We start from the raw sequence: 26,222 nt of genomic DNA, 5'->3' as shown, positions 1-26,222 counted from the left end.
TAAACCTTTACTTTATTCTCTTGTTATCTATGCTTTATTTACTTCCTGTAGGTGTCTCTAAGACGTTGGAGCCAGTCACTGGGCAACTCAGTAACACGATCACTGCCAAGCTGACAGCTGTGGAGGGGCAGCTGAAGGAGAGTGTGTGCAAAATGGTGAAATCCAAGGTAAGGAATAAATAAGAGCAAAGGAATGGGGAACAGAAGAGATCTTGTGAAATTGAAAAAAGGAAATGTCTGCGAAAGCTAGCAGGATTTCAGGCACAGTTTATTGAATTAACTTGGGAGCCAAAACCAAAGTAGTAAATGGCTCTGAAGTAACAGATGCTTGAGGAAGAGATGGATGGGCAATTCTATATCAGGAAAGCCAGGGGAAGGAAAGGCTGAATAAAGGTAGTACCCAGCAGGGAGAGATACCTTAAGTAGCTTAACGAAGACCGGATCTGAAAGAAACACGTAGTGATAGATTCCTTACCTTACCTTAGAATTACTCCCAGGTGTCAGACTGGATCTGGAACATTTTTCGTCAGCAGTACCCCTGCGCGTCGGTACACGTAGTCGTGCGGCTCCACGCGCATCGCTGGCGCAGGGATAACGTCGCTGGAGCTACTTTTTTTTTAAACATCTTTTTATTGGCATTTTTGAAAAGCATGACATATATACATCGTATAGGTAAAGTACTTCTCCAGTATTAGGGGTGTCTTTCATAGATTCACATGCTTGAATATCCCCCGTCGTCGAAGTGGGAGTCCCACGGTACATAAAAATAGCAGTCATATATGCATGTATACATGAAAATTATAACAAATAAAAATATACATACATATAGTGCAATAAATTGTAAATTCTAAAAGTACCATAGAACATAATAGGCCCATTGAAAAGCCTAAGGGAGAACTCACTTTAGTAGCATATCAGTGTCATTATGTGTTGGATCACATTCCAGCCAATCAGGCTGTAGCCTCCTCTAGAACCTTCTCCTCAGAAGCCCAAGTCCTCAGATTTTCTACCGCACGTCGTGTGAAGGGAGCCTCCCTGAGCTCTGCTCAGTTTTCTTCAACTTAACTGTTCTTTTTCTTCAGAAACGGTCTTCAAACAAGAAATCTTTGTTTAAAGCCTGCCCTTCTTGTGGTAAATTACGCCTTTTCCACGAAGATCTACACAGTAAATGCATTTACTGTCTCTACCCAGACCATGAGGTCAAAAACTGTAAGTACTGTCGTACTTTCCCTCCCAAGACTCTGAGGGACAGAGAGGCCCGTCTCCTTCTGTGGCTACAGAGGTTGAAGACTTCGGACACTGCACTTTCTGAGGTAGGCAGTTTATCTTCTGGTTTTTCAAGATCTTCTCAGAAGCGTCGGTCGGAGACTGAGGTTCCTTCTCCTTTTCTTAAGAAGAGTAGACTGTTGGAGTCCTCTAGGATTGTCTCCCCACAGGATTTGCTTCAGGGCACGTCTACGGGACCTGGTTCTCTGACGTCTGCGCCCAAAACCTTGCCTTCCAGTAAAAAATCTGGTTTTGGCTCGTCGACGGGCTCGTCGACGCGCCCGTCGACGTCTTCAGCGTCGACGAAATCTGTGTCTGCCATCTCTACGTCGACGACGACATGCACAATGTCGACCAGCGCTACGTCGACGACGACCACCTCGTCGACGACGACCACGAAGATGAGACCCATCTCTTCGGTTGTGAAGATCTCGTCGACGACCGTCAGAGAGACCGTCGACGACGAAGTCATCGACGCTTCCTTCGTCGACGCGTACACCGTCGACGAAGATCAAGCCTTCTACCAGCACCTCGTCGACGGGCCCGTCGACGGTTGCCTCGTCGACGGCGCCTTCGACGACCAGCATTCCATCGTCGACGGCCTCGACGACGGCTGTCATCCCGTCTACGTCGTCGTCGACGACCAAGGCTACAATCTCGTCGACGGCCAAAGCTCCACTCTCGTCGACTGCCCCGTCGACGGCTTCGTCGACGGACAAGAAATCCTCGTCGACGAAGAAAAAAACATCCATTTCCACGCCGATTGCCTCTGTGTTGACGACGCAGCCGCCTCAGGTTCTGCCTGACACTGCCACATTTACGCCAACGGGCTCGTTGACGTCGCGTCGACCTTTACCGAAAACAGCTGCCGTCTATACAGTGGTTACTGCTTCTTCTTTGCGGACAGTACCACTCATCCAACTGAGTCCTGTGCGGAGCGGCACTCATCTTCCAGACCAATTGTTCCAGTCTGGTGAGGAGGAATCCGGAAACGATTCAGAGGTGGAAGAATTTTTTAAACAGGCTACCAGCCCTTCGGATTTACACATTAAGTGCCAGGAATATAGTGATGAGGGTGATGTGGTGGACAATGTCGAAGATGGGACTGAATTGTTTCCGGTTGATGCGTCAGAACCGATGCTTCAGAACCGACTACACAGATACCTCTATCTTTGGTTATGAACCTTCAACACATGCTGGATGATTATAACCGCAGGTTTCCTTCTTCTACACCTGCTTCTCCAGCACCACTGCCTCCTCCGCAGCCTCAACCTCAACTTCCTCAGGCACCTGCACCAGCTTCACCCGCGTCACCGGGTGGTGCTCGTCCTGACACTGTCGACGAGGATCCGGATCCTCACAATACTGATGACGACGACAATGGCGTCGATATGACTGAGTGGAACAATTACAGGGCTCAAACACCTTCCACTCCGCCCACCTCACCTCTACATTCGCCCCCAGTGGACATTGCACATTTCCACAATTTGATGATCCGTGCTACCAAACGTTTTCATCTCAAGGTCGAACAACAACAGCATGAAAGTGAATGTTTTTTGTATGACTTTAAGGACCTATCTCAAAGGCAATCCCACACTATACCTATCGTGGATTATATTTGGAAGGAGGGCCTTAAATTGATGGAACGTCCAAATTCTGTACCTGCAGTTTTGCCCAGATTGGACAGGAAATACAAGGCTCCGGCGTCCTCCCCGGCCTGCTTGGTGTCTCAGCCAAAGGCAGATTCGGTAATTACACAGGCTGCGCAAAAAAGATCGCGCAATCCTGCTACGCCACTCACGTCTCCTCCTGATCAGGAAGGCCGCAAGTTGGATTCGATAGGAAAGAAATTCACAACTATGGCGGCTACTACGGTGAGGGTGGCAAACACTCTGGCTATTCTGGGCCGTTATGACCGCCAGATGTGGTCCGAGGTTGCTGCATTGATCCCTCAGCTACCTGATGCAATCCGTGCAGAAGCACAGGCAATTATCCAAGAGGGGGAGTTGATTTCCTCCGAAATCATTGATTGTGCACTCGATATTTCCTCAACGGGGTTTCGACAATTGGCTGGGGCTGCAGTCTTGAGGCGTCAAGGCTGGCTGAGATCTACCACCTTCCGTCCAGAGGTACAAGCAAGAGTCCTAGACTTGCCGTATGACGGAGAATTATTATTTGGCAAACATGTTGATGATGCCCTTGAGGCGATCAAAAAGGACACCGACACTGCGAAGTCCTTGGCTACCCTACAGTACAAGAAACAACCCTTTCGGGGTGCACGAGGTAGAGGCGGAGGTTCCTCTACTTTTCGTGGATCAAGTCAATATCGTTCTTACAACACCTACAACGATAACAGACAGAGGGGTTCCTATCAACCCCAAAATCGTCAATCCACCTCCAGACCATACCAGAGGAAATCCACTTATAGAGGTGGCTCAAGCAACAAAAAGCAGTGACTGCCTCAGACCCTTCCTTTTGCCGACCGTAAATCTTGGAGGTCGCATCTTGAAGTACTTTTACAAATGGTCCGAAGTCACCTCCGACCAATGGGTCCTGGACGTTATATCCAAAGGACATACCCTGGAATTCACAAAATTTCCCCCCTCTCATCCACCTTCGGGGCCCCCACCTCCTCATTTCAAAGAACTTCTGGCCCAGGTGAAATTGATGATCAAAAAAGGAGCCATCGAAGTCGTGCCGCAAGGTCAACGCGGCAAGGGGTTTTATTCCCGCTTTTTCTTAGTCAAGAAGAAGTCGGGGGAATGGCGACCAATTTTAGATTTGCGAGCCCTAAACAAATTTATCATTTCAAAAACTTTTCAGATGTTAACTCTGCTCCAAATTCTGAATTTTCTCATTCCAAACGAGTTCTATTCAACAATCGACCTTCAGGACGCTTATTTCCATGTGCCAATTCACCCCAGACACAGGAAGTATCTACGGTTCACAGTCGGCCAGCTACACTTCCAATTCAAAGTCCTACCATTCGGCCTCCGATCAGCACCGAGGGTCTTCACCAAGATCTTGGCCCCGGTAGCTGCCTTCCTGCGTCTCCAAGGTATCCAATTTTACCCATACCTGGACGACTGCCTCATCAAGGCAAGAACTTTTCACCTGACGGAGCAGCACACTCAAGTCTGCGCCTCCCTCTTCCACGCCTTGGGGCTTTCAATCAATTGCCAGAAGTCACACTTTCAACCATCGCAAAGGAGAGATTTTCTCGGAGCCTTGCTAGATTCTCGACAGGGAAAGGTGTTCGTGTCCCAGGAAAGACAGGACCGCATGGCAAAGATGGTGCGCTTCCTCCAATCAAAACTGTACGTTTCTGTCCAAATGTTCAAATCATTCCTTGGCATGGCTTCCTCGTGCATCCAACTTATCCCAAATTGCAGATTGCACATGAGGGCTCTACAGGAAGAACTGGACAGGCAGTGGAAACAGGTGTCGGGGTCATTCGAGGACAAGGTCCTTTTAACACCTCGCATCCAGAAAGCGCTGGAGTGGTGGGCTCACCCTCCGCACATATCTGCGGGCCGATCATTCCAGGACGAACCTCCAACTCTGACGCTTACAACAGACGCGTCTCTCGAAGGCTGGGGAGCGCATATCGACGGCATGTCTGTGAAAGGGAAGTGGACAGCAATCCAACGAACTTGGCACATCAATCGTCTGGAACTCTTGGCGATTTTCTTAGCCCTAAAATCTTTCCAGAGGTTAGTGCAGGGACACACTTTGCTGGTAAGGACGGACAACACCACCAGCATGCACTACCTCAACAAGCAGGGCGGCACGAGGTCTCTTCTACTTTCTCAACTGGCACAAGAAATATGGGATTGGGCGATTCAACGTCAAATTCATCTCACAGCCATTCACGTGCCAGGTGTGGCCAATGTTCTGGCAGATTCACTCAGCCGAGCATCGTCGGACAATCACGAGTGGGAACTCCACCAGCCGACGGTCGAGTTCATCTTCCGGCGGTGGGGCCGGCTACAGATGGATCTTTTCGCGACTGCTGTCAACAGGAAATGCCAACGCTTTGCAAGTCGGCATCCCCACAGAGAGTCGAGCGGGAATGCATTTTCGATCGATTGGTCGAACGACTTCATCTATGCTTTCCCTCCACTTCCTCTGATCCCTCGCCTGTTACACAGGATGAGGTTCCAACCTTGTCGCATCATCCTGATCGCACCCAAATGGCCGAGACGTCCATGGTTCACGGACCTGCTCCTCTTCTCGCAGTCCGACCCGTTACCACTTCGTCATCTACCGCACCTCCTCACGATGCAGCAGGGACTAATCTGTCACCCGGATCCGGCATATCTTCAACTCCATGCCTGGAACCTGAGTACAATGAATTTGCACGTTTAAATATTGACAGGGACTGCAGGGAGGTGTTAGCGCGGGCTCGCGCACCCTCCACCATAAAAACGTACCAATTAAAGTGGAAGCGTTTCTGTGTCTGGTGCCGCACTAAGGATTTGGACCCAATGACTGCAAAACCTGAACAGATTTTACCTTTCTTTTTATCCCTGGCAAAATCAGGACTGTCACACTCAACTCTTAAAGTGTTTCTGGTGGCGATTTCCCGTTTCCGCCATGATGGTTCCACATCTCTATGTTCTTCAAGGATCATTAAGCAATTTTACAAGGGCCTTTTTAGGATGTTTCCACCTATCCGTCGCCCTCCGCCTGCTTGGCGCTTGAATTTGGTCTTGTCTCAACTACTTCTACCACCATTTGAGCCTATTCACTCTGCAAATCTTAAATTTCTCACGTGGAAAGTTGCTCTCTTACTCGCCTTAACGTCCTCAAGACGTGTCAGTGACATCCAGGCGTTTACCATACAGCCTCCTTTCCTGCAATTCTCCAACGAGGCTGTGACATTACGAACTAATCCTAAGTTCATCCCAAAGGTTCCCAGTGACTTTCATCTCAACTAACCTGTAATACTGAAAACTTTCTTTCCTGCTCCGCAAACTCCAGCTGAGCGGTCATTGCATTCATTAGATGTGAAACGTTGTCTCAAATTCTACATTCAACGAACTGCACCTATCAGAAAATCAGATCAATTGTTTGTGGCATATGGTCCAACTTGCAAAGGACAACCTGTTACCAAACAGACTATAACCAGGTGGATATCCTCTACCATATCCTTCTGCCACCAACGGGCTGGAAAGCCCCTTCCTGCTCCAGTTCGAGCTCATTCAACTAGAGCAGTGTCTACTGCGGCTGCCCTTTTTGCGGGGGTACCCTTACGACAGATCTGCAGAGCTGCAACTTGGTCGAGCAGCCATACTTTTACTAAGCACTACTGCCTGCAATCAACAGACGCCGCGGATGCGGCAGTGGGTCAAGCGATGCTGCGGAATCTTTTCCAATAAAGGTGAGCCTCTGTTGCTACCCGCCTCCAGTCATAAAGGTTTTTTCCTAATAATGTTTTGTTATTTAGTGCATATTGCCATATATATTTACCTTCTTTGCTTGATGTATTACCTTTATGACTCATGTGATGATTTACTGCTTTCTACTCTATTCAAGCATGTGAATCTATGAAAGACACCCCTAATACTGGAGAAGAACTATAGTTACTTACCTGTAAACTGTGGTTCTCCAGTATTGGTGTCTTTCATAGATTCACATGCGACCCTCCCATCCTCCCCTCATAGGCTCTCTTCTCCTCAGGCACTTTTACTTACTCTGTGCTACGAAAATCTGAGGACTTGGGCTTCAGAGGAGAAGGTTCTAGAGGAGGCTACAGCCTGATTGGCTGGAATGTGACCCAACACATAATGACACTGATATGCTACTAAAGTGAGTTCTCCCTTAGGCTTTTCAATGGGCCTATTATGTTCTATGGTACTTTTAGAATTTACAATTTATTGCACTATATGTATGTATATTTTTATTTGTTATAATTTTCATGTATACATGCATATATGACTGCTATTTTTATGTACCGTGGGACTCCCACTTCGACGACGGGGGATATTCAAGCATGTGAATCTATGAAAGACACCAATACTGGAGAACCACAGTTTACAGGTAAGTAACTATAGTTCATATTCAAGGTTAGTCTATTCTCGTGGGGGAGAAGCATTCAATCCTATTAACTGCCACGTGCGGGAGTATTAAGCTAAGTATCTGCCAAACAGAACTGGGGGAAGGAACCAGGGATAGAATATGGAACTCGATAAGAGGAGTGCTGGGGGGGTATGTGGCAAGGCAGAGTGAGTAGGATACGTTCCAGTGTCGTATCTGGAAAGGAATGAAGGAGGGGAGATACGTCTGGGCCAAATCGAGGTGTACCCAAGCATATGCCCGGCATTTGTAATCTGTGGATAGTGTGAACGAGATGCTATGAGGAACCTCCCGGTCCTGACTGCGGTCTGGGGGGACCGATGGAAGGGTCCGTGTAGGATTGCGGGTCCTGTGGCTTGGGTGGTGGTGTTAGTGATTGTTTAAAGCGGTGGAGTAATAATGCCCATTCCAAAGAGATTGGTGTTTTGCGTAGCCCTTTTACCTCCTCCTCCCGGATCGCGTCCTCTTCCGCTGCAGCCCACTTAAGTACGGCGCCCTCCCAGGCCTCAAGAGGGGGTCCAGTGGGGGAACGCCAATTCATAGCTATGTTTCGTTTAGCTAAAAGGAGGGCCAGGGATATGAACCTCGCAGGGACTTTGTTTCTTCCGTTGCGGAAAGATGCCTAGTGCACAGCATTCCCAAGTGGTGAAGTGTGTGAGTTTCGTGAGGTCTATGAGAGTGGCTTGGATAGATGACCAGCAAGTTTGTAACCCAGGGCAACTCCAGGACATATGGAGGAAGCCGGAGTCCTGCGTGAGACGTCTGGGGCACAGAAACTCGGTGTTGGGGAAGATTCGTTGTAACTGAGCCGGTGTCCAATATGCTCTGTGGAGTATGTAGAATTGTATGTTTTTTAACCTGGAGTTACGCGAGACTTTCTTGGGGGATTCCAATGCCCATCCCCATTCCGAATCGTGAAGGGGCCTCCCTATTTCCTCTTCCCATACAGTCCGCAATTCATCAAGAAGTTTGTTGGTGAGTTCTCTGATTGCCTTACATAGCCAGGTGGTTTGGTGTCGACCGCTCCCCATGTATAGTAATGTGTGGACCACTGGGTGTGTAGGGGGTTCCCCTTGGGTGAGGTCATAGTATGGTCGGAAATGTAGGAGGATTTGGCGGTGAAGCAGGAACTGGCCGGCAGGGAGATCATGCTCTTCCACCAACCGCTGGAATGGCTTAAGTTGGCCACCTTCGAACAACGTCTCCGCCTCCGTTACGTCATTGGCTGTCCATACATATAACGTAGCTGGTGTGAAAAAATGCTCCCATCTGGGCCAGCCAACCATTGGTAGGAGAGGCGAATATGAGGCGCGTGTGTGGGATAGGCGGTGGATTCGCTGCATACATCTATGTGCTACTGCTACCTAAAGGGGGAGGGCCCTCGAGGGCTTATAGCCTGGGACAAGGAGACGGCGCAACTCCGAGAGGGGGATCCTCTCCGTGGTGGTGAGAGTCTCGGTGCGGTGTCTGTCTGCTAACCAAAAAGAGCTTCTGAGCTGCAAGGAAATAAGCCTCAAAGGAAGAGGCATTGAGTCCACCTTGTGTGGTGGAAAGTTTTAATTTAGTGAGCGCGATCCTGTGTCGACCATTGCCCCATATATGCGAACTAAGCAGGGAGTCAAGGTCGCAAAAGAAGGATCTCGGTGGGGCTACTGGCAGATTGGTAAAGTAGTATAGGAGTCGAGGGACCATTATCATTTTGGCTAAAGCTATGCGCCCGATCGGGGCTAGCGGAAGAGTCCGCCAGAAACCAACCTGCGAGCAGATGCACGCCAGCGCTCGTCCGTGGTTGCCCTCTGGAAGGTCTGCAGGAGAGTGATAGAGGTGGACCCCAAGATATCTAGGGGCTTCTGCGTGCCAGGTCAGTTTTTGTGGGCCTAGCCAGACGTCCTGGGGAGGTAAGACCAAGTGTAGAGGATATACTATGGATTTGTCCCAGTTCACCTTCAACCCGGACGCGCTGGCAAACTCGGTGAGTGAACCCCAGATGGGGGAAAGGTCGGCTGTAATGTCTTGCACGTAGAGGAGGTCGTCATCAGCGTACATAGAAACCAATGGATAGTGTCGGCCAATGGGATACCCCAGCTGTGACCCCCCTGTCGTAGGTGGATGGCCAAAGGTTCCGCGGCGAGCACGAAGAGTAGGGGTGACAGCGGGCACCCCTGTCTCGTGGCCCCCGAACCTCGATCTCCGCTGAGATGTAGCGGCCAAGGCGAACCAGGGTGATGAGGTTGGTGTATAGCAGCCGTATGTATGCTAAAAGAGTTGGGCCTAGTCCCGCGCGATGTAGCACTGAGAAAAGAAATGGCCAGTTTAGGGTATCGAAGGCCTTTTCCAGATCCAGAATCAGGCAGGCTGCCCGGGGATATCGGTCGCCCACCTGGTCCTGGATGTGAAAGAGTCAGCGTATGTTGTGGGAGGTGTTACGACCCGGGATAAATCCACATTGATCCGGGTGTACCAGCGGTCGAATTACTTGGGATAACCGGTTGGCCAAGAGTTTCCCAAGGATCTTGCAGTCCGCGGACAGGAGTGTAATGGGGCAATAGAAAGTCAGTAGCTGTGGATCCCGATCGGGTTTCAGGAAGGTTACTAAGACTGATTCTCTGAGGGATCGTGGCAATATTCCAGAGGTTAATGCCTCGTCGAACATGACTGCTAAGCGGGGAGTCAGGACGGAGGAAAAGGTGGCATAATACTAGAGGGGAAAACCATCCGGGCCTGGGGCCTTGTTGCGAGCCAGGGCTTGTGTGATTTCCGGAGGTTTTATTTTGGCTTCTAGGTCTGCTCTATCTGCATCGGATATCTTGGGGAGTATGAGGGAGTCGAGGTATAGATCAATGGTGTTTTGCTCGGGCGTAGATGGGTTGCTATAAATGTGGGTATAGTGAGAGTGGAACGCCTGGAGGATCCCACTCTGGGACCTCACCAGGTGCCCACGGGGGTCGATGATCGCCGTTATAGGGTGCTTCTCTACCTCTTTTCTGGCTAGCCAAGCCAGTAGAGTGCCGGTCTTGTCTCGCTCTTTATGCATTCGGGTCGCATATATCCTGAAGTTGTACTTACGTAGGTCAGCGCATGGCGCCTGATATTTAGTTTTTGCGTTGGCTACCTCTGTCGCGGTTGCGGATGAGGAATCTGCTCGTTTAGTAGCGGCTGCCAGCTGCGTTTCCGCCAGTGTAAGAGCCTGTTCAAGTGTGTGTTTAACCCCTACCCATTGTGTGATGCAATCCCCTCGGGCAACTACTTTGAAAGCATCCCACTCTGAGGGGCGACGAAGAGGTCCCGGTGTTATGTGTGAAGAAGTCTTGGAGGCTGCGCTTTTGTTCGGCGGTGAAGACTGGATCTGCGAGGCAATCCCGCGAAAGACGCCATGTGGGGACTGGGGGGTGTGGGGGTCTCCAGGTCAGGCTCAGGAGATGGGCATCATGGTCCGAAACGACCCTGCCTAGGTAATCCGACCAGAGAACTTTAGTGGTTAGGTTGTCAGAGCATTAAAATCTGTCCAATCGGACTCGGAGGTTGTGGGGGATTGAATGAAACGAATACAGTCGGGTGTTGGTGTAGGCGCCAGATGTCTGTGAGTGCCCATTGCGTTACCCATGTATTGAATCTCTCAATCTGTTTGTGTGTAGGGGAGTGGGTTGGGAGTGGGTGGGACCGATCAAGGGTGGGGTCTAGGATACAATTATAGTCACCTCCCAGAATCCACGGTGTGTGCGTAAATTGTGCCAGGACTTTCGAGAGTCGGGCCCAAAACTTATCCTGATCCACATTTGGGGCGTAAATGCTACCTAGGAGTACAGACTGGCCATCTAGCAGACCTTCCAGTAGGGCAAATCTGCCTTCTTTATCCACCACCCGCGACAATTCCTGGAATGGGGTCCCGGGACGAACCCAGATCAACGAGCCGCGGGCATATGCGGAGTAGGTCGTTGTGCAGATGGTCCCATGTCAATTTTTCTGCATCTTATTCACCTCCACCTGTGTGAGGTGTGTCTCTTGTAGATAAATTACTGAGGCTTTCTGCCGCTTCGCATATGCATAGACTGTATCGTTTGCGTGGGGTGTGAAGGCCTCGTGTGTTGAGTGTCAAGATGTTAAAATCGGCTTGGGACGTGTCGTGCGCCATCTGCAGGGGGTGGCGGGGGGGTGGGGTGTCGGGTGTGACCTATAGGGCCGATAATAGGGCACCTCCAGAATAAGTTGGCGGTAGCAGACCGCGGAGGGTATGTGTGTCGTGCCTTGCCGGGGTGGGTGATGTGTGAGATCCGATACGGGGGAGTGGAACTAGGAGGTGAGAACTAAACTGGGACAGGGAATAATCCCAATACCACGGACCCATCGTCAAAGACGATGCGTCCAAACTTACTCCCTTAACAGCTCAGGGAGGAACTACGTTAGAACAATGGGGGTGGTAGAGATTGTGTACGGAGCAGTGCCGTGAGCGGGCATGTTCGCAGGATTGGTGTACAGTGCCTTCAGGACGGGTATAGGCTATCGTCGTAGGAAGTACATCTTGGAGCTGGGAGCCTGCAAATGTCAGAGCAACAATGTTCTGCAAGGGGCATAAGTCAGTCATGATGATGAAAGGAGATTATTTCCATCGAGCAGGTCGTCCGCCGTCTGTTGGGTGACCAAAGGGGGTGCAGTTGAGTCCACGCCAGAGGTCGTTCCGTCGCTGTCGATTTAGGCATCAGAGGAAAAGATGGGTGGTAATCGGTCAATGTACACTGGGCTCTGGGGGGTGTGCAGGTCTATGACGGCTTCCAGTGCCTCTCTGCGTTCTGTCATGATCAGTTCCAGGTCCGGCGAATCTTGTGCGTCCAGAGGGGTTTGTGTTCTGGTACCGTTGCGCCTCATCTGGTGTCTACTGGATCGAGAGGTGTTGAGGGGGGATGTGCGGTGCAGGCCAGTGCCCGCTTTCTGCAAACAGTGTTGATCCGCCCAATCCTGTGCGGAGTCCACGTCCGTGAAGAAGTATGTGGAGCCGTGATGAATGATTTTCAGGCGGGCTGGGAAGAGTAATGCGTATTGGATGTTGTTCTCTCGCAGTCTTCGCTTTACGCCCATGAAGGTGGATCTTTGCTGCTGTACCGCCCTTGCATAGTCTGGGAAAATCATAATCTGTTGATTTTCAACTCTGAGGGGTGCTGCCTGTCGGGCCGCTCGGAGGACCGCATCGCGGTCTCGGAAATGCAGGAACTTCACTAAAAGTGGTCTGGGAGCTGAGCCGGGGGGGTGGTTTTCGTGCCGGCACCCTGTGAGCCCGCTCGATGGAGAAGAAGGCGGTACAGTCCGCTGCTGGGGTGAACGTTTGTATCCAAGCTTCCATGTATTGGACCAGATTCGCCCCCTCAATCCCTTCCTGCTGTCCCAATACGCGAATATTGCAGCATCGGGAGCGGCTTTCCAAGTCTTGTGTCCGTTCTTCCAATGTTGCGAGGCGGTGTAGGATGTCCGGCAAGATCTTGTGGTGTTCCTTGATGGTGGGCTGCATTTCGGCGATTAATTTCTCCTCCGTGCCAACTCTGTCTGCCAGCTCTGCGATGGTCGTCCTTGAGTAAAGTCACGTCAGTTGCCAGGGTGCCCAGCCGTTCTTCCATGGAAAGGCGAGACAGTTCGATGGCGGCGAGAACTTTGTCCAGTTTGTCAGATATGGAGAGATTTGGCGTGGCGGTAGCCGCGGAGGGCCATTTCGAGCTTTTGGGCATGTTCTCTGGGGCGGTCTCTGGCACCGCGTTGGTTTGCGGCGACCTTGGTTTCCCCATCATCGCACAGTTCCGCGTATCTTGGGAAACGGACCCTATGGTATGGCGGTCCGGGAGGGTTCTAGTTGGCAGAGACGAGGTATCTGCGCCTGAGGACGTGTTGTGTTCTTCGCACGGAGAAGGATATAGCTCAGCGTCGGTGTTTGGGTGGTCCTCACAGTGGATCTTGAGTAAAGCCTTTCTCACACTGTGGGGGCGGGCGCCCGCAGTCAAGAGTAGTTGGAGCGGGTCTCCCTGGGAGAGTCCATCAGTACCCGCCTTTGTCTCCGCTGAGCCAGCTAGGAGCCGCTGGTGAAGGAGTGTCCGCCCCCTCCGTGGCCCTCAATGGCCGCAACACATTGCTTCCTGGTGCAGAGCCCAGTTGTCGCCGAGGGGGGCAGGGGCACCGACTAGATGTGAGCGCCAAAACTGTGGGCGGAGCGGGCACAGTATGGTGATATACAGTTCTCCCGGTGGGTGCGGGTCGTTATGGCAGCCTGCGGGTGATTACCGGAGCCTGGGTTGTTCGTTGGGGGGGCGCCCGTCGAGAGTCCTTTGGTCCAGATCCAGGGAGACTGGCCAGAAGGGGGCTGGAGGTGCCGGGGAGGGTCACACACCCCTGCCAGGAATGGCGGAATGGGCTCCAAGGTAAGGGGGGGGTCCTGGTGTGCAAGGGGCTTCTTAGCTGCAGGCCCCAGTTGATGGTGATGGCCCTTGCAGTGTGAGCGCTGTGTTCATGGCTCCCGCGATGTCCGTGTGGGCGCCATTTTAAAGTCAGGCAGGGAAGAGGGATCCAGCCGGTGGATGTTCCCGGTAGCAGACGGCGCCAACAGGTGAGCGCTGGGTGCGGCTGTGCGAGCGGGGGCGCTAGGTACCTCAGGATCGTCGGGCGCAGGTGTTGTGGCCGCTAAGGTGAACCGGCCCGATCCGCTGTCCAAAATGGTGGGCCGCTCCCGGAGTCTGCCTTCTGAGGCGTCCTCGCCACTCACCGCCCCGGCGCTCGATAACTCTGCGCCCGATCGGGGTCCGCCGCCGGACCCCCGGCCTCGATGTAGGTGGTGAGAGAGGCCGTGGGGTATCAGGAGGCCGCGCTACGGAGCGGGTGCTGCGAGGTGCGGGGCTGCCGCCGCCATCTTCTCCTCAACGGCCGGAGTCGGGTCTCGGCTGAGAAGCTCGTTGCAGCTCACGGGGGCATCTGCAAGGGTGACGTTAGCTGCCCCACGAGCTGGCCGGTGTCCGCTGCATATAGGTCGCCGTCACCCCGTCTCAGGCACTGTAGAAAAGGGGTGATTTGGGCGCCCGGACACGGAGCCTCAGCTGGGTACGTCTACCATTGCGGCTGGTTAAACCACCGTCGCTGGAGCTACTTAGACGCGCCCGCGCACACTGACATCAGTTCTTTCTTTTTCTGCGCCAGCAAGCGCAAATCTGGGAAGAGCAAGTACCCCCATTCAATTTTTGACTGATCTTTCTCGAGGCCTTTGACCTTATTTCTTAGTTGATCGACTCCTGGTGTCGTAGGGATGCCTGGCTTCAAGAACTGTGGGGACTGTCACCGCATGATGTCCGTGATGGACCCACACCCCTTGTGTCTCTACTGCCTGGGGTGCACCCACGACTCCAATTCGTGCCCGGACTGCCCAGCCATGGCGCCGAAAACTTTGCGGGAGCAGTCCCGAAAGTTGCTGGAAGTGTGGCAGTTGGTTCCGCGCCGCTCAAGGTCCCGGTCCCGTGGGAGGTCAAGGGACCGTTCGCGGAGCCGTCACCATCGTTCCTCTGAATCTAAGTCTTCACACTCTGGGTCAGGTAAGTCGAAGCATTCCAGGAAGAAGTCGAAGAAGCAGTGTCGCTCTTCGACTTCCCGGCGCGGCTGAGGGTGAGGGTGGTGCCACCCCCCTGGCTCCAGCAGAGCCTGCGCCGTTGCCGACGTCCTACCCACCATTTCCGAGTCCGTCGGTGACGCCTGCACAGGTGCGAGAGTTTCTTGCTGCCATGGCCCAACTCTTTGGGCTGTCTGGCCCCGCCAGCGCCTTCTGGCCCCGCGGGCCCGACTGGAGGTCCTGCCCTTCCGACGCCGGTGAATCCGACACATGCGACGCCGTAGGCTCCTGCACCACAGGACCTCCCTGGATCCGGGCTCGGATCACAGGCGACACCGATTGACCTGATCACACCTCCACCGGTGTCAACCCCACCTCTGGCACCACCTCCGACGTCGTCCGGTACCACCGTCGACGTCGTCCCCGGTTTCAGCCCTGAACCGGACGCCCAATCGATGCCGATTCCGACGCCGATGGGGCATTTCTACCCCTATGTCTGTCATCCTTATTTTCAGCCTGTTTTACAGACTTCGGAGGAAGGGGGGAACAGAGGGGTCTGAGGACCCTCTCACATAACAGTGCGGGGATGACCCGGATTGGGCAGAAGATTTGGGGGATGCCAGTGGTCTAGACATCTCGCCTGACCTTGGCATGCTGTCTCCTCCTTCCATGGCTAGGGAGGAGTGAACAAGTTACGCAGTGGTGTTGCGTAGGGCGGCCGAGGCTCTCCACCTCGAACTCCGTACAGTGGCCGTCAGGGCTAACCTCCTGACAGAAGTGCTTCAACTGCCGGCAACCTCTTCGGAGCCCTTGTTGCTTTTAACGATGCACTGTCTGACATTCTTTTGGGCATTTGGTCCAGGCCCAACACAGGGGCTCCTGTGGACAGGAACGAGGCCCGGCGCAATCGCCTGACAACGGGCGACCCCCTCTTTCTCTCCCAACACCCCACCCCTGAGAGCTTGGTTGTCCAAGCCTCTACATCACAGAGTACATTACCTTCCGCACCCCCTGATAGGGAATCCAAGAAGCTGGAACAGCTTGGCAAGAAGCTGTTTTCATCTGCCAGCTTAGGGCTGTGGTCAGTGAACACCGCATGCCTCTTGGGCCATTACTCCCACTCTGTGTGGGACACGGTTGCGCAGGTGCTGCCCAACTGTCCAGAGGAGGTCCAGACAATGCTTGCCCAGGTTATTGCAGGTGGAAGTGAAGCAGCTAAGTTCACCATGCGTTTTTGGCTTGATACCGCTGCCTCGCTGGGCCAGGGCGATTTCCACGATGGTGGCGCTTCGGCGCCATGCCTGGCTGAGGACAACTGGCTTTTCGGGGGATGTCCAAAACACCTTGATGGACATGCCCGTTGATGGCATTCGCCTTTTTGGCAACAAAGCAGATAGTACGTTGGAGCGCTTTAAGGATTCACGGGCTACGGCCCAGTCCTTAGGACTTTCGGTCACAAGCACTCCTTCAGTTTCTGCTTTTTGCTCCTTTCGTGGCCAAGGAAGGGGCACCCAAGCACGTTAGGATGACCCTTCGGCTACTGGGCCTCATGGCCTTCTTCATCCTGCTGGTGGATCATGCCAGATGGCATATGAGGGCTCTGCAGGGGGACCTGAAGTTCCAGTGGGCGCAGCATCAGGGCAACCTGTCCGATCACGTACAGATCTCGGAGGGCACTGCATGGGAATTGCAGCGGTGGCTCCCGAATCGCGATTGGGTCAATGGCAAATCCCTCCCCCTTCCCCAACCTGAGCACACAGTGGTGACGGATGCGTCCCTCCTGGGATGAAGAGGCCACATAGGAGAGACGGAGATCAGAGGCCTGTAGTGCCCAGGCTCCATATCAACCTTCTGGAGCTTCGGGCGATCCGACTTGCACTGATAGCATTCCTTCCCTCTGTCAAAGGGACAGTCGTGCAGGTGTTCACAGACAACACCACCGCCATGTGGTATTGCAACAAACAAGGCGGGTGGGGTCATGGACCCTATGTCAGGAGGCTCTGTGCCTTTGGACATGGCTGGAACGTCGAGGCATTTCCTTGACAGTTCAACACCTGGCATGTTCTTTGAACCCCAGGGCTGACGAACTCAGCGGCAGGTGCATGATGGATCACGAATGGCGTCTTCACTCAGAGGTGGCACAAGGTCTCTTTCAACAGTGGGGAGAGCCTTGGTTAGATCTATTTGCCACTGAAGAGAGCGCGAAATGTCATCACTTCTGCAATTTGCAAGGGGGTACTCGCTCGGCGACGCTTTTCGTCACGATTGGAGCTGCGGTCTATTTTACACTTTTCCGCCTATACCACTTATACTCAGAGTGCTGAAGAAGATTAGGCGCGACCGGGCTCAAGTCATTTTTGTGGCTCCGGACTGGGCTCGAAGAGTTTGGTATCCTGTGTGAGAAGTTGGCCTGATATGCAGTGCTCACTATTCTAGTGATCACTATGTATCAGTTCAAACAACCCTTATTGATGATTGGTTGTAAGTCAACCTGATAGACCAGCTATCCTAGTAGCATGGACAAGAGCAGTCTAAGGCTAGACTCTAGAGGGCGTGTTAAGCCAGCTGTTTTACCATCACATTTACCCCTTGAACACCAAGTGAAAGGACACCACACAAGTTGTTATGAAAATAAAGTATATTTATTTATAACACAACAACCCTGGACTCTTTATGAGGACAGGGTGCTAAGCACACAACAAATCTCTTATGAAAATACTTCAAGTCGCACAATTTACACAAATGCCCGAGGGGCACGGAAAACCATATACTACAAAAGTGGAATGCGAAATACTAGCAGGTAAGTAACTAATCTCAGAGGCTTTGGGATCGCTAGGACTGTACTACTGAACCTTTAGATTACTAGCAGGAGGCCTAGGGGGATCGGGTGCAGAGTGTGCACTCTCACGCGGGATGCGGAACAAAGTCTATGGATGCTAGATTTCGTAAAGTTAGTGTTATCGGACGAATCCGACTAGATAGAGCTGAAACGAAAAAGGATCTGGACACTTAGATAGTTAAGCTATGCTGGAGCACCGAAATGCTCAGGTTACCTAGCCCAGGGGCTGCGGCTGCATAGGTCTGAAAATACGTCGGGAATCCTCGTTGCAGTCTATGGAGCCTGAAAGAAGATGATGCTGGCAGGCGACCAGTGAAGAGATTCGGAGGGATCCAAGCCTGGATCGGGGAAGAAGAAGACCTGTAAGCAGAGGGGACCAAGTTCTGAATCACTAGCCAGTGATTAGGTGGGCACCAGGATGGCACCGGACGAAGTCACCTCGACCAGGTGAGTGGGCGACGCTGGGCTCTGCAGTCTCTCGGACCAGGAGGCGTTGTCGGCGACCAGGATGGAGGTGCGAGCTGTCCCACGGAGGTATCTGCTGTCGACGTCGCTGGACCCAGGATTGGGGCAACAACTCTTGGCAAATGCAAGCCCACGCGGTGGACTCAAAATGGCGTCTGGAGTGGACCAGGAGGGTCCGGGGTGCTCCTCTGTTGGAGGGGAGCAAGGGCCAGTCTGGAGCAACCAGACCAGCAGTGTTGTCGTCGTGGTTCGTCGTCGGGAGGGTCACTAGCCAACGGGCAAGTGACCTGGACAACGCGGTGAGCAGCAAAGAGCAGAAGGGCCCCACGCAGATCTCGTGGATGCAAGGGGGCTGGACTTCGGTGCTGGAGCTGCTCAGGGTCGGGGCTTCTCAAACCCCAAAGCACTTACTCGAGGGTCTCTCGGTGGTCGTGCTGGGCAAGCGTCGTGCAGTCTTGAAGATGGCCGGTCCCTCGAGGTCTCGTCACACCCACGAATCTCAGCTGGGCTGATGATGCAGGTAGAGGTCAGAGGTGCCAGGGAAGCCGGTTCTCGTCGAGCGGGGCAGTCTTGATCCGGAGGAGAGACTTACAGCAAACCGCGATGCTTGGATGGTGCCTGCTGCTGCAGGGTGACTACTCCTTAGTCACAAGGGAGAAATCTTGAGAAGAGTCTTGAGTTCCTTTCGTGGAAAGTAGTTTCAGGATTCAAAGATGATCTAATTTGGAAGGGGGCCTGCTCCTACCTTTATCCTGAGAAAAGGGGCTGGCACGCGACTAAGTCCTGCCCTATGGGTGGGACTAGGAGGGGGGTGGTTACACCCCTCTCCTTTGTCCGGTCTCTCCCCAGCTCAGGGGCTGGTGTGCCCCCAGAACTGGTTTGAGCCGGCCTATGCATAGTGAGCACCGGGGTGCCACTTGCAGTCACCTTCCTCTAAAGCCCTGCCTACCTGGGATACACAAAATCCTGTCTGGGATGGTGCTGGCACCGCCCCTGACAGGAAACCCTTTGTCCTTGCCTCCGTTGCTGGAAGGACTCCCAGCAGCAGGAGGGCAGACTTGTGTCTCGGTGGCAGCATCCATCTTGTGTAGCTGAGGCTATGTCTGACTTTAACCGGGGTTACAGGTTACCAACATGTCGTGTCCCTCTAGAAGGGTGGAATGCTAACCCCGTCGCCAGAATTGGCGAGGGGTTAGTATTCCAATTCGTATGACACCTTACTCGACATGTTTTGATAATGCTATACCAAAGTTAGCATATGACCGCGAGGTACATAATGCACTTAAGAGTATATGGTATAGCGTTATCATGGAACAGCTATTAGGACTTGGTTCCGCAAGTTGCAAACGGGCTCAGCTCATGCCAGAGCACCATTTCACATTATTCCAAGCACTCTGCCTTCGGGATTGATAAGGCCTGCCATAGGAGTGACTGATAGGAATATATGTGTCCATTTTAGGGTTAGATATAGGTATACTATATCTAAAGCAAAGGGTGATTACACCACCTTGCCCCAGCTGTCAAGCAGCCAGTTGTGTCAGTTTTGGATGGCCAGCCAGGGGTGGCATAATACATGCTTCAGCCCCTGGTAGGCCCTGGGTACACCTATGCCCTGGATACCTAAGGTATACTGTACAGGGACTGATAAGGTAACTCTGTATCCAATCAGATATGTACCTAGGGTACATTGAATCCATTTTAACAGAGAGAGCAGTGGGCCTGGGGTCCTGAATAGCAGGGCCCCAGGTCAACTAAGTCAGAAAACCAGCAAAACACCAGGCAAAAAGTTGGGGGCAACCATAGTCAGGGATCTACCTTCCTACATAACCCCCCCCCCCCCCCCCCCCAAACGAAAGGAGATAAGGCTATCCTTGACCAGGTAAGCCTATATTGCCTAAGTGGCCATATAAGGAAGTACCAGCACTGGCATGGTTACCCCCTATCTCATGGTCCACTAAGCAATCCCTCACCCTAAGGGTATCGGAGGGTCTCCACCATAGGGAATCTCTACCTGTGGTGTGCTTTAGCAAAGTAAAAGGCTGGTGCTGAGATGGAGTACTGAAGTGAGGCTCCACTAATTTTGGGCTCAGCTTCCTCCAATCATTATCCACCATAGAGGCCTTTCTTTCCAAGACTGAGTTGTGTTGAGCTCTCAGGGTCAACCTCTGGCTACCTAAAGCTGGAGGTTGGGTCCCTCTGTTTGGCTTACTGGAGGGACAGGTCAGGGTTAGGGCCCTTAGGTCCCAGGTTTGGCTGTGCCCAACAGTGTCCACCTGGGGAGGTCCCTAGCTAATTTTAAGGGGGATCCCTCAGGAGTTTGTTTTATTTTCACTTGGCTAGGACTACTAGCTTCAGTGCCCTTAATCTGCTGATTGGGGAATTCTTTTGGACAGGGGGCCCCTTGGGGTCCACCACTGGCCTCCCTGACCTCTACAGCCCTGGGCTGACTGAGGCAGGGTAGAGAGGGGCAGGTTACCTGCTCCAGACTGGGTCCCACCTTGGAAGGGTCCACTGACATCAGGGGTTCTGCCAGGCTAGGCCTGACTACCCCTGGGGCAGTTTCTTCACAAGGGGTCAGATCAGTTCCCTGAGGAGGCTGATCTTTTCCTAAAGTCTGGTGGGAGGGAGATTTCTCTTCCTCCTCAATGCTCTCTGTCTGAGTGGAGTGATCCATAGTTTCAGGCTTCACAACACTATTATCTGTCTGAGTTTGAGCTGTGGCCATCACAACTCCACCAACCTTTTCAGGAGGGGACTCAGTTTGGGTATGGGCTGTGACCATCACAGCCCTGCTAACCTTTTCTGGGAAGGAAGCTGTCTGAGATTGGGCTGTGACTGGCACAGCCCTCCTGACCTGTTCAGGGAGGATATCTTGGACTGGGGCTGTGGCTATCACTGCCCCACTAACCTTACCATGGAGGTTCACCATTTTCAAATGGGTTTCTTGCTCTACCTCAGCCCAGGCTGAGATCTCTAAATCATTCCCCAGTAGGCAATCTACAGGCAAGTTTGATGACACTGCCACTCTCTTGGGGCCAGTGACACCTCCCCAGCTGAGATTTACCACTGCTATGGGATGATCTCTCTGCACTCCATCAATGTTGGTTACCTGGTATGTGGCTCCAGGAAAAAGTTGCCTTGAGGGGACTAGGCTCTCAGTCACCATGGTGATGCTAGCCCCTGTATCTCTATAGGCCTCAACTTTTATACCATTGATGAGGGGCTCCTGTCTGTACTTGTTCAAAGTGTTGGGACAAGCAGTGAAGTTGGCAAACCCCATGCCATTTTCACAGACAAGAGTATCTAAGTCAGGGGACCTGGTTAGGCCAGAGTCCCCAGGAACTCCCAAAGTAAATGCACCCAAATTCTTAGGGGCACTCCCACCACCTGGGGAATTATTACTAGTAGTAACAGGAGGCTGGGAAGGTTTACTTGGGGGTATGTTCTCCTTATTGTTGTTGGCCTGTGGGCAACTGCTATCAGTTTTGTAATGGCCTACCTGTTTGCAGGTATGACAATAAGGTTTCTTTTGGGTATTGGAAGGAGTCTGGGACCCACCCGTGTCAGAGGATTTTTGGGGCCCTGATGTGGTTTGATCTGTAGATTTATTCCCACCCTTCTCTTGAGGCTTGGTTGATTCCTTCTTCTGGTCACCAGCTTGGTTCTTGGGCCTAATCCTGGTTCTGACCCATTTGTCTGCCCTCTTACCCAATTCCTGTGGAGAGGTCAGATCAGAGTCTACCAGGTGCTGGTGTAATAGCTGGTTCTGACAATTATTTAAGACTTGCTCTCTCATAATAAGATTATACAATCCTGTGAAGTCAGTAACTTTACTACCCAGAAGCCAGCCTTCCAAAGCCTTAGTGGCACAATCCACGAAGTCAGACCAATCCTAAAACGGAATTTTCTGGGTATCCCTGAATAGCAACCTGTACTGCTCAGTGGTTAAGCCAAACCCATCAACCAGTGTATTTTTCAGGACTTGGTAATTGTTAGCATCCTCAACTCTAGTAGTGAGGAGCTTATCTCTACCTTTGCCTTCAAAGGAGAGCCATAGTATAGCTGCCCACTGACTCTGGGGGATGCACTGGACAGTGCAGGCCCTCTCCAGAGCAGCCATCCACTTGTGGATGTCATCCCTTTGTTTAAAGGGGGGCACTATCTTACTCAGGTGTTTAGTATCTAAACTCCTTTCCTTATCCTTGGGGATAATGCTGCCACCAGTGGGAACTGTCCCACTCATCTGCTGCTCTCTAGCAAAGGCAAGCTTTTCTTTGGCCAGGGCAAGTTCTTCCCTTTCAATCCTTAGATTAGCCTGTTTCATCCTTGCTTCATGTTCTCTTCTCTGAGGGGAAGTCAATCTCCACTGGGGAGACATCCTTCTCCTCTGAGAGGAGGTATTAGAGTGCAGAGATCTATTGGAGTCCCTAGAAGGAGATCTATCTCTTCTAACTCCAAGGTTAGGCCCCATTAGGGTCAGTACTGGGGGTCCCCCAGATCCTTCCCTATGTAGGTCTAAGTTGGCCCTAGTAAGTCTGCTGACTAGTTCAGGCCTGTTGTCTGTCTCATCCCCAGAGCCCTCTTCTTCCTCCTCCTCAACTGCATTTTCAGTGTCAAGGAGGTCTGGATCACCAAGGGTACCCTCTAAGGCTGGCATATTCCCATCTGTATGAGAAGCTTTTCTAGCATCATATGTCTCTAAGAGACCTATCAGAAAGGGAATGGTGGGGTTAGACCCCTGTTTCAGTTTCCTGGAGGTACACACTTGTCTCATCTCCTGGAAACTGAGAGCTGCATATCTTGAGATGACCTGTGGAGGGTCACTAGCCACTAGGGGAGTCTCTGAAGACTCTCCATGGGTAGACATGCTTCTAGTGTGGTGCAAGTGGTGCACTTACCTACACTATTTGTTTGCCTACTGATCCCTTGCTAAGAGTTGTAGTCAGGGTGTGCTAGGCCCTGTTGAACTACAACAGCTGGTTCAGTAGAACTCAGAGTATTCTAAGCTAAGTTATATGTACCTTGGTACTTATGTGATCTTTCAAATGATATTCTTAGGATACGTGTGGTAAAACAACAGCAAGCTCAAATCCCAACCGCTGCTCACCAATGTGAGAAGTTGGCCTGATATGCAGTGCTCACTATTCTAGTGATCACTATGTATCAGTTCAAACAACCCTTATTGATGATTGGTTGTAAGTCAACCTGATAGACCAGCTATCCTAGTAGCATGGACAAGAGCAGTCTAAGGCTAGACTCTAGAGGGCGTGTTAAGCCAGCTGTTTTACCATCACATTTACCCCTTGAACACCAAGTGAAAGGACACCACACAAGTTGTTATGAAAATAAAGTATATTTATTTATAACACAACAACCCTGGACTCTTTATGAGGACAGGGTGCTAAGCACACAACAAAACTCTTATGAAAATACTTCAAGTCGCACAATTTACACAAATGCCCGAGGGGCACGGAAAACCATATACTACAAAAGTGGAATGCGAAATACTAGCAGGTAAGTAACTAATCTCAGAGGCTTTGGGATCGCTAGGACTGTACTACTGAACCTTTAGATTACTAGCAGGAGGCCTAGGGGGATCGGGTGCAGAGTGTGCACTCTCACGCAGGATGCGGAACAAAGTCTATGGACGCTAGATTTCGTAAAGTTAGTGTTATCGGACGAATCCGACTAGATAGAGCTGAAACGAAAAAGGATCTGGACACTTAGATAGTTAAGCTATGCCGGAGCACCGAAATGCTCAGGTTACCTAGCCCAGGGGCTGCGGCTGCATAGGTCTGAAAAGACGTCGGGAATCCTCGTTGCAGTCTATGGAGCCTGAAAGAAGAAGATGCTGGCAGGCGACCAGTGAAGAGATTTGGGGGGATCCAAGCCTGGATCTGGGGAAGAAGGAGACCTGTAAGCAGAGGGGACCAAGTTCTGAATCACTAGCCAGTGATTAGGTGGGCACCAGGATGGCACCGGACGAAGTCACCTCGACCAGGTGAGTGGGCGACGCTGGGCTCTGCAGTCTCTCGGACCAAGAGGCGTTGTCGGCGACCAGGATGGAGGTGCGAGCTGTCCCACGGAGGTATCTGCTGTCGACGTCGCTGGACCCAGGATTGGGGCAACAACTCTTGGCAAATGCAAGCCCACACGGTGGACTCAAAATGGCGTCTGGAGTGGACCAGGAGGGTCCGGGGTGCTCCTCTGTTGGAGGGGAGCAAGGGCCAGTCTGGAGCAACCAGACCAGCAGTGTTGTCGTCGTGGTTCGTCGTCGGGAGGGTCACTAGCCAACGGGCAAGTGACCTGGACAACGCGGTGAGCAGCAAAGAGCAGAAGGGCCCCACGCAGATCTCGTGGATGCAAGGGGGCTGGACTTCGGTGCTGGAGCTGCTCAGGGTCGGGGCTTCTCAAACCCCAAAGCACTTACTCGAGGGTCTCTCGGTGGTCGTGCTGGGCAAGCGTCGTGCAGTCTTGAAGATGTCCGGTCCCTCGAGGTCTCGTCACACCCACGAATCTCAGCTGGGCTGATGATGCAGGTAGAGGTCAGAGGTGCCAGGGAAGCCGGTTCTCATCGAGCTGGGCAGTCTTGATCCGGAGGAGAGACTTACAGCAAACCGCGATGCTTGGATGGTGCCTGCTGCTGCAGTGTGACTACTCCTTAGTCACAAGGGAGAAATCTTGAGAAGAGTCTTGAGTTCCTTTCGTGGAAAGTAGTTTCAGGATTCAAAGATGATCTAATTTGAAAGGGGGCCTGCTCCTACCTTTATCCTGAGAAAAGGGGCTGGCACGCGACTAAGTCCTGCCCTATGGGTGGGACTAGGAGGGGGGTGGTTACACCCCTCTCCTTTGTCCGGTCTCTCCCCAGCTCAGGGGCTGGTGTGCCCCCAGAACTGGTTTGAGCCGGCCTATGCATAGTGAGCACCGGGGTGCCACTTGCAGTCACCTTCCTCTAAAGCCCTGCCTACCTGGGATACACAAAATCCTGTCTGGGATGGTGCTGGCACCGCCCCTGACAGGAAACCCTTTGTCCTTGCCTCCGTTGCTGGAAGGACTCCCAGCAGCAGGAGGGCAGACTTGTGTCTCGGTGGCAGCATCCATCTTGTGTAGCTGAGGCTATGTCTGACTTTAACCGGGGTTACAGGTTACCAACATGTCGTGTCCCTCTAGAAGGGTGGAATGCTAACCCCGTCGCCAGAATTGGCGAGGGGTTAGTATTCCAATTCGTATGACACCTTACTCGACATGTTTTGATAATGCTATACCAAAGTTAGCATATGACCGCGAGGTACATAATGCACTTAAGAGTATATGGTATAGCGTTATCATGGAACAGCTATTAGGACTTGGTTCCGCAAGTTGCAAACGGGCTCAGCTCATGCCAGAGCACCATTTCACATTATTCCAAGCACTCTGCCTTCGGGATTGATAAGGCCTGCCATAGGAGTGACTGATAGGAATATATGTGTCCATTTTAGGGTTAGATATAGGTATACTATATCTAAAGCAAAGGGTGATTACACCACCTTGCCCCAGCTGTCAAGCAGCCAGTTGTGTCAGTTTTGGATGGCCAGCCAGGGGTGGCATAATACATGCTTCAGCCCCTGGTAGGCCCTGGGTACACCTATGCCCTGGATACCTAAGGTATACTGTACAGGGACTGATAAGGTAACTCAGTATCCAATCAGATATGTACCTAGGGTACATGGAATCCATTTTAACAGAGAGAGCAGTGGGCCTGGGGTCCTGAATAGCAGGGCCCCAGGTCAACTAAGTCAGAAAACCAGCAAAAAGCCTGGCCAAAAAGTTGGGGGCAACCATAGTCCGGGATCTACCTTCCTACATCCTGAACTACTCAGTATGAGAATGGATCCCCCGATCTGACTTCCTCTTTGGGAGTATCTTCTGTCGCAGCAGCAGTGGACTGTTCTCCACCAGAACCTGTCCAGCCGCCACCTACATGAGTGGAGATTGAGCGAGGATAGTTTATTCCTTTTGACTTGCC

General features: G+C 52.1%; 1 protein-coding gene across 1 annotated transcript in view; it reads left to right on the top strand.

Annotated features, from left to right (window-relative positions):
• EDC4 (enhancer of mRNA decapping 4) overlaps positions 1–26,222 on the top strand; it is a 734,765-nt gene that overhangs the window by 564,730 nt on the left and 143,813 nt on the right. The window contains exon 24 of the mRNA XM_078670461.1: positions 52–167. Coding sequence (XP_078526587.1) covers positions 52–167 — 116 coding nt within the window. The remainder of the gene's footprint in view (positions 1–51; positions 168–26,222) is intronic.

This window comes from Lissotriton helveticus, chromosome 12, assembly GCF_964261635.1.
Source record: "Lissotriton helveticus chromosome 12, aLisHel1.1, whole genome shotgun sequence".
In the NCBI taxonomy this organism is placed as follows: domain Eukaryota; kingdom Metazoa; phylum Chordata; class Amphibia; order Caudata; family Salamandridae; genus Lissotriton; species Lissotriton helveticus.
This window is presented reverse-complemented; position numbering and strand designations above follow the sequence as displayed.